The sequence below is a fragment of the Mustela putorius genome, unplaced genomic scaffold (genome assembly GCF_011764305.1).
Source record: "Mustela putorius furo isolate JIRA1106 unplaced genomic scaffold, ASM1176430v1.1 tig00003871_pilon_pilon_pilon, whole genome shotgun sequence".
NCBI lineage: Eukaryota > Metazoa > Chordata > Mammalia > Carnivora > Mustelidae > Mustela > Mustela putorius.
This window is the reverse complement of record NW_025422023.1, coordinates 7,499,671-7,508,286: the sequence shown is the minus strand read 5'-3', so window position 1 is coordinate 7,508,286 and position 8,616 is coordinate 7,499,671. Positions and strand designations below refer to the sequence as shown.

General features: G+C 39.4%; 1 protein-coding gene across 1 annotated transcript in view; it reads right to left on the bottom strand.

Annotated features, from left to right (window-relative positions):
• Positions 1 to 304: 304 nt before the first annotated feature.
• The window catches only part of LOC101687395 (microsomal triglyceride transfer protein), a 44,633-nt gene continuing 36,321 nt past the window's right edge, over positions 305 to 8,616 (bottom strand). The window contains exons 16-18 of the mRNA XM_004748183.3: positions 5,500 to 5,624; positions 3,150 to 3,320; positions 305 to 1,672 (exon numbers count right to left, since the gene is read on the bottom strand). Of these exons, the coding sequence (XP_004748240.1) occupies positions 1,501 to 1,672; positions 3,150 to 3,320; positions 5,500 to 5,624 (468 nt within the window). The 3' untranslated portion in view covers positions 305 to 1,500. The remainder of the gene's footprint in view (positions 1,673 to 3,149; positions 3,321 to 5,499; positions 5,625 to 8,616) is intronic.

Genomic DNA, 8,616 nt, shown 5'->3' with positions numbered 1-8,616 from the left:
CCATGACACATGGCCCCTTCTAGGTTTTGATTCCTGTCTTTCTTCTCATAACACCACAATGAAGGTGCCAGTCCAGAGCCTTATGGAAACTGGAATTAGAGCTCGTTTTCAAGTTTGCAGGTACTGACAAGGTTCTGACTGTTGGTAATCTGTGGCTCATGTTCCACAGGGCTCTGACCTCCTATTAGAGAATCCATCCTGTTCTATAGAGTGTCAGAGGCTTACAGTGTATGTGTCTGAGCTCAGAAAGTGGCAGAAAGAGAGAAATATGGTGTTCAAAGTAATGGAAGACAAGACAACTCAATAGGATGTCCATATATTTATTTCATCACATACCATTTAAAATTTACAACCAGAGGTGGGCTAGCTAAACTTCCATTGCATGTGTGTATGTGTCTGTGTTTAATGGACAAATGAGCACCTGTGACCTGTTTTGAGTTTATCACTAGCAACACATACATCTTGTTTATTAATAGGTATTTGAAAACGTTTAACATGGCTCTTTTAACTTGTACAAATAAAGACAAACTTTTCTTGATTTCATATTTTAGAAGTCCAAATCCATCAGGTTCTTAAAGCAGTAGTAAATTCTCTTGGTCATTCTGGGTTTTGTACAGACTGTAGTCAAACAGACTAGAACTTCTACCACAAAACACTTGGATGAAAGAAAAACTAATGAACATATGAAAATGTCCCTTATAAAGGACAGTGTCCCACATTGCAGTCTCAAAGGGACACAGCACAAGTAAAATCAAATGGAGTTTTTGAAGTTCGTATTTCTAACTTGTACTGCTAAGTCCAATATCCTTGCAGGGCAGAAGGCAGAGGGCAAAATGGCGCTCTTCTACCAACGTGACCATGTGGTCAGTGGAAAGATGATGCTGTGTTTGAATTCTGTGTGCCTTCTACCTCAGTGCTTCGTAAAACTAATGACAAAGAGATAAATATCCAACCTTGAAGCTGTGAAAAAAGTCTTTAGAAAGTCTTATTGCCTCCCCCAACTTCCCCTCAAAAAAAAAAAAAGGTCATTTCTTGTTTGTTTGTTTGTTTTGTCTTTGTTTTTGTCCCCGATTAGGCAAGATATTTGGTAGAAACAAGCATGTGTAAGGTCCTATAGAGGGCTTCAAAAACATGGACTGAAAAATCGTTGAAACAAAGTTGGGTTCTCCTGAGGGTACGTGTGTTTTGTTTTGTGTTTTACAGACAATTGTTTCTCCTTGGAATAACACTTTTACCACTGTACCAAATGGGATGGACAAAGGTAACAGAACACTAGGAATGCTGCTGGAAGTGTCTCATACATTGGCTCAAAATGACACTATCAGTACTACACGGAATTGGGCCCGTATTTAATCATTTGAGGTTTTTCAGAGGTCTTTACAAAAATCTTAAATACAGGTAAATATGTAAACACTGTGCTCTCAGAGAGCAAGTACATGGGCATGTCACATCGTATCCCATCTCAGAAGACAGATCCAAGTGAAACCTTACCAACCGGTCTCAAAACCAACCGCCAGAACTACTCTCAGGCTCAGGGGCAAACACCACCTTGCACATGTCAGAGTTCTCTTGGTGGAGCGGGAATTCAGATCCCGCTATGAGGCTTTCTTTTCTTCTCCGAGAGACGTAACCTCTGCCTGTGGATAGCCTTTCATACTTGGTCTCAAATTGCCTGCATAATGACAGCAACAATAATAAAATTACACACATATTAAAGGGACCCCACACTCCTCTGAGCCAAGCTACTAAGTGTGTGTACTTGAAGCTTATGTTTCAAAGCAATTTGAGAAAGGACGGGAGTGCCAAAGACTACCAGCTTCCATTCCCATGAATGGGGTAACTGTTTTCTTCCCATTTCTTTCTACACCGACAGATATATTTTGAATGCCTGGAATATGGGAGTCCTGACATATATTTTTCTAGAATGAAGGACCAAATTCCTCTCAGCTTTTTGGAGATGCTGTTAAGCTTTGCAGGCCTTGCTATGTCTCCCACCCCTCATTCCAGGAGCCCCACCTTGGGAGCACTCCCCTTTTGAGTAAGTGGCAAATCCAACTGGATGGAGGCTGAGAATGCAGACAGGCAAACATTTCTAGAGCTCTGGGCCAAGTGGAATGTGGAATGAAACCAGTTAGTCATGAGCCTGGCTTGGTGGTCACTGTATTTTGACCACTGGAAGGCTGATTTTTTTTTTTTAATTCATTAATGGAGATTTATTCTAAATATAAGCTAATATAAGACAACAGCTTTTATTCTGTAAAAATATAAGCTATTCATATTTGTACTGATATCATTTATACATTCCTCATATGAGTCATGAAATATCAGCAGAATAAAGAAGGTGCTCAACTCTGGTCTTCTTATTGAAGGAGATGATATAAGATATGCTTGGTATTTTAAATATCCAATTGCCTTCATGGTTAATAATGTATGTCGGGGAGACCTCTAGAACTACAGAAGAGTTGATGCTATCCAAAGCTTCTATTTCCATGTGATAGTATTGTTATAAACAACCGTTATAAGATTCAAAGGACACAGTGTAAATGAGAAGCTGTAGGGTAAAAGAGGTGATAGGAAGCTTCACGAACAATCAGGTATTTGGTATTTGAGACTCTAAGAGTTCTACCGAAAGCATTTTTTTTTTTTCAATTCCAAGTCCCAAACTCTCAAGTTTAACCCAAAACTTAAACAAGACCAAGTTCCTATTGTATGATTACCTAAGAATTATGAATTAATTTGGGCTCTTAAACCAGGGTAAATGATTGCCAAGTATTTTGTTTTGAATTTTTGGTCTAGGAGATAGTTGTGAAGTTAGCTGATAATAAGTACACGTTCGCTATTTTTGCTGAAACTACATGGCAACTCTTAGGGTAATTCAAATCCCTTTGTTACCTTGAAAAAATAATTTCTGGACAAGAATACAATATTATCCCCAGAATCAAATGAATTAGTCCTCATATTTTCTTGGTATCCTAGAAACTGATTTTTAAACCTTATTAATTATTCTCTTATTTATTTAAAGGAAATTTATGTTTCACTGTATTTTTACCATTTTCTTTCAATTTCTGAAACTAAATGCTCAAAACTGGGTGCATGTTCCTGGAGAACTGGAGACTGCCCAGGAACATTCCCCGAGCACTGCCTCTTACCTGAATGGGACTCCATCCTTGTCCATCTGCATGCAAACCAAGAACGGGTACTGAGAAAACTGCACCGTGGACACAAACTCGAGGCCTGCTTCTGTTTCTGCACTGATTTCCAGCCCAGCTTTCACAAAAGAGGAGTCAACGGTGATGCTGCCAACTATTGCCAGAGCCACCCTAAAGATTGAGGCCAAAAAAAAACCCTGTTACTATCACATTTAATTGATCTGGAATCTGGACCAATAGCTCTAATTTCGCAGGGTCTGAACTCGCAACTGGAAGGAAACATATAAAGGACTACTGTAAGACCTAAATGCGCTCAGAGTTCTGCTAGCAATCAGGGCCTGGCTAGTCCCCTGGATGAGGCCTTGAAGGTCTGCCCTTCCCCTGCACCCGCCCATGGCCTTCAATTCCAGATGTCAGAATGAAGGATCTAGCAGGCACTACTGTGTGATAGCAAGGGCCAAAGGGAAAATATGCCTGGAACCTGATCCTTTCAAGTCAGAACCACCTGAGCTAGCTTAAAAAAAGTCTAAACTCACAAAGACAGCTGACGTTCAACAATTTTCTTGGTAACTATCTCTCTGTGGGCTTCTATGGAGCTATTTTGGTTCCATTTCATTACTTTCTCTAAAGGGTCTTCAGAGACATAAGTCTATAGTTGTCCAGATATTTGAAAAAAATGTTGTGTCACCAAAAACTATTCCTACAGTGAGGCACATACAATGAATTGCTCCAGGAAGAACAAATATGGTGGGTTCCCCAGTAGTCGCCTAGAGAACTAGACAGGCAGGTTGGGTTGACAAGGGAACGTGGGTTGGATGACAATGGAGGGATAAACAATCCCAGTAGAAGGTTTACCTCTAGGATCACTCTAATTTAATTTAATTAGACTTTAAATGAAATTGTGTGAAATTATTCCCCCAATTAAATCAGAGCTTTATGCACAGGCTTTTCTGATAGAAGGATACTATCAAAGTTGGCTGTAAAAATTAAAGTCCCTGTTGCTGTTGTTGGTGTAAAAGTAGGTCAGAGGTGGTTTCATGCAAGTCCCTGAATCCCTTACCATATCTTCTAATATCTTACACTCAACAAAGGCTAAAGAGATATTTTTTAAATGAACAAATGAAAAATTAAAGATAGTTTGGCTACAGCATGGATACTGGTAAAGTCTTAGGGATACTGTGTCCTTTTTAAAAATCCAGATAATTTTGGGTGTGGATCTTGTTGATTTCTTTCAGCAAAAATTCAATTCCATTTAATTTGCGGGAACTTCTATCTAGAAAATAACTCAAAAAAGGGGAAAGAAGATAGATTCACTGAGAAGCCCTAAATTAAACTGCTTATCCCTCTGATGGCCTGTTTCATTTCTCTTCTTAGGTTCCTTTTAGTAACACTGTGGGTCACCTTTCACATTAAAATGTGCTGCCTTTTGATTTCTCAATTCCTTAAGTACAGTTTCATAGAAATCAAAACTTTAATTTTGCCACTCCTATTTCACTTCTGCCCCACCGTATTTTTAAATATCCAAAAAGGGAAAAATCAATTGCACTTCCATTTTCTTTTCTTCAATTCCACAACAAACAGAAGAATAATTCTCCTGATTATCACACTGGTTTAGAACCAGTGTCTTATTCTCAAAATCAAACACGTCCATTTGACTCAACATGTACATTAGAAAAACTAAAAGAGTTGAGAACATTTTATTTAAAAAAAAAATAATACTAATGAAAAAACTTAAGGACTTAATATTTAAGACTTCAATTCTGCAACATGTTTTTATTTTTCTCCACTGAAGATAGCAAAGGAGTAAAGATTTAAAATCCCAAAAAGATGGACACCTGGGGGGCTCAGTCGGGTAAGTGGCTGCTGTTGGCTCAGCTCATGACCCCCCCGTCCTGGGATTGAGTCCCACATTGGCTTCCTTTCTCAGCAGAGGGCCTTCTTCGCCCTCTGCCTGCAGCTCCTCCTGCTTCTGCTCTCTCTATATCTCTCTGACACATAAAATCTTTTTTTAAAAACTTTCAACAAGAGGGATAAACTAAAAAGTTTGCTTTGAAGTCACCTTTCCTGACAATTTTGTCAGTTACCAAAGTAGAATAACCAAGAGCAGATGAACTTCTCATTTGTGAAGCAAGCACACCAAATACCAAGCATGATGATTCTTGGCTGAATCGATCAGATGACTGGCCTACTCATGAGAAGATATGGAAAGAATGACTTCCCATGGTTTCTTCCCACTCCGTGATTTAATAATTACAAATAGAAAACATAGGTTTTGAAAAGGCAGAGAGCTAAACAGTTCCAGAAGCATATCTCTGCAGTTCATTGAATAGAATATTATACATATGCTTACCGATTTTTCACCCGGGTTTTAGACTCCCGATACCACAGGCTAAACTCCATTGCACCTGAAATGTCAATAGCTATACCACCCTGGACATCCATATTGGCCTTTAGTCCAGATTGCAACTGAAGCTCCTAGAAGCAAAAATATTTAATAATAATAATAATAATAACAATACGCAAATTTAGTCTACCCCTTCCCAAAGGCATGTTCAATCTCCTGCTATAGATAATGACATTTGAGTTGTGCTAAGGTTGGAGTCTTTCTTGAGGCTTGGAAACACATTATCCTAATCTTGATCCCTAGAAGCAGACTGTGCATTCAATGTGTTTATCAGTATTTAGCCTTTAAGTCTTGCATTTTCTGAGGACATTAGCTGGGGTGATGTTGGCTGAAAATTTCTTCAGCTGGATTGCCATCACATTGCCTGCAGACAGTGTTGGAAAAGATAATGGCTCTGGAGAAAAAAAGGCTAAGTATCTTTAATTTTGATATCCCTCCACAGATCTTAGGTTCGTGGTAGCTAGCAGCATGACTAACTTCCTTATGTAACTGTCCTACTCAGACCAAACAAGACCTGATTTCCCTAACTAAAAATGCCACGATTTTGCTTTCTAGAAAGGATCACATTGATCTTTCTGAATTCTCTCCGCTTTCTGAAATAAGTGGCAAAAATCTCAATCAAAGGCATTGGTTTACAACCAGGTATACCAAAAAGTCTCCTTGTGGCATGAAGCTACTTTCAGTCTAAAAAACACTTGGATGAAAGTGTGAGCTTCTTAATATAGAACTCAGGACACATTAGGAGAGAATCTTAAGAATACTTACAGCTACATTTAGTCTAGAACTAAATATGGTTGTAGTGGGATGCCAGGTTGTCTCATGCATCATAACTAATATTGAAGGAACACAAATTATCCTGAGAAAGCTAGAATAATTATGCCCAAATTTTAACCAATGCCTATGAACTACAGAATCAAGATTTCAGAGTTCTGCATTTGAATTATAACCATGATTGTTCCCAAAGCTCAGTCAATTAAGTGTCCAACTCTTCTTTTTTCAAAATATATTTTTTAATTTATTTATTTGACACAGAGAGAGAGACAGAGTATAAGCAGGGGAGTGGCAGGTAGAATGGGAGGGAGAAGCAGACTCCCCGCCAAGCAGGAGCCCTGTTGTGGGGCTCAATCCCAGAACCTTGGGACCATGACCTGAGCTGAAGGTAGATGCCCAACTGACGGAGTCCCTCAGGCAACCGCAAGCCTCCGACTCTTGATTTCAGCTCAGATCATGATCTCAGGATCATGAGATTGAGCTCCATGGTCAGCATATAGCCTGCTTAAGATTTCTTCTCTCCCTCTCCCTCGGTCCCTCTACTCTCACCTGTGCTCACTCATACATGCACACACACTCTATCTTTCTCTCTCTCTTCCTCTCTAAAAAGAATAAAAGAAGAAGTATTTCTTTCTTTGTATCTTTTCCTTTCTTCCCTATTTGAAAACTATCATCTTGTTAGTCCATTCAATAAAAAAAAGTTCTTTGATGTGGACTTTGGTTTTCCCATTGGCCATATATTAGGTAGATGTCAAAACACACCAAATACCATGGAAAAGACTATTTCACAGCTTTGAGACAATGTGCCTTTTGTGAAGAGAGAGCATTTCCACTGCAGTCTGGGTTTTAAGGAGTGCCTTGACTTTCTGGGAAGATTCCATTTCTCTCATGCAAAGGGACCATGACAGAATTCTTAGATGTAGTCACAGAAGAATTTTTCTGAGCTCCCATTGAAGGTCTAAACATTGATCCCTGTAGAGGGACACACCACTCTTTCTTTGTGAAAGGGTCTCAATCACATAGTGCAGTGGTTCTCATTTTTAAGGGTACAAAGTAAGTGGAACTAACACTTTTGAGTAGCTACTGTGTCCCCAAAGCTCTACATTTGGTATGTCATTTAATTCCCATACTAATCTTCCATGGTCTACATTACATCTGAAGATTGAACAGGAAATCAGGCCTGGTAGCCACACATGGAGGCAGAATGAATACCCAGACTGTCTCTAGGGAGGATACTTTTCTATTACCACACATGGCTATCACACAATCATAACTCTCTTGTCTCCTGGTGTGCAAGAAATCATGTTCTGAGAAATATTGTAATAAAGATCATAGGCTTATGTCCTCATTTGACCCAGAATGCATATTTATTGAAATTATTGCCTATGAGCTACAAGAACAAGATACATTACATTTGTAGCTAGTGTGACCCCTTGATCTTGGACCTCTGGTCTCAGAGGTGTCTCTTCGAGTTCAAACACTGATATTTTGAAAAATTACCCCATTGCTTCCATTCAGGAAAATATGTTCTTTGCTGGCTAAAGAGGATCTCCCTATTAAGCTGACTTTATCAGACATCCTTCTCTGAAGAGTAATCCAATTAGCCGAAAAGAGACAGTGAGAATAAGCACAGAGTAATTCCATCTGCCCTGGAGGCTTTGACAGGCTATCCACTGCCAAAATTTCCTTCAATGTCAGCACTTGACCTAGAGTGGTATGTGCCTCTGAAGCTGGGATGGCATTACTGGATTGCTCTGCAGAACCTAGGAGCCTCAAACAGCTTATTTGTATAGTAACCCCTGATCTGCCAAGTACTCCAACAGGAAATACACAGACATTGGGTTATGTTTTAATAGCCACGGGATGATCTTTGGCTTAGAATGCACCTTATGTGCCCTCTCTTAACGAACAGAAGAACTTTACAAGATCATCTAGATCAGGAGTTGGCAAACTACGTCCTGCAGGCTAATCTGGCCCACTTGCTGTTTTTGTAAATACAATATTGTTGGAGCACTGCCACACTCGTTTGTTAATATATTGCTGAGGGCTGTTTTCACTCCAGGGTGGCAGAGCTGAGTAATTGCAATAGAGACCATATGGCCCACAAAGTCTAAAATATTTGCTTTCTACCCTTTACATAAGAAGTCTGCTGAGTCTGACTTCTAGATTATTGTGTTTTCATCAAGTTTTACAGTCCAATTCTGACCATCAGAGATTGTTGATGGGTAGCTGGGCACACACAGATGGGGCTGTACTGTCATGATTCCTGTGTCTTAAAATGTAGATCACTTC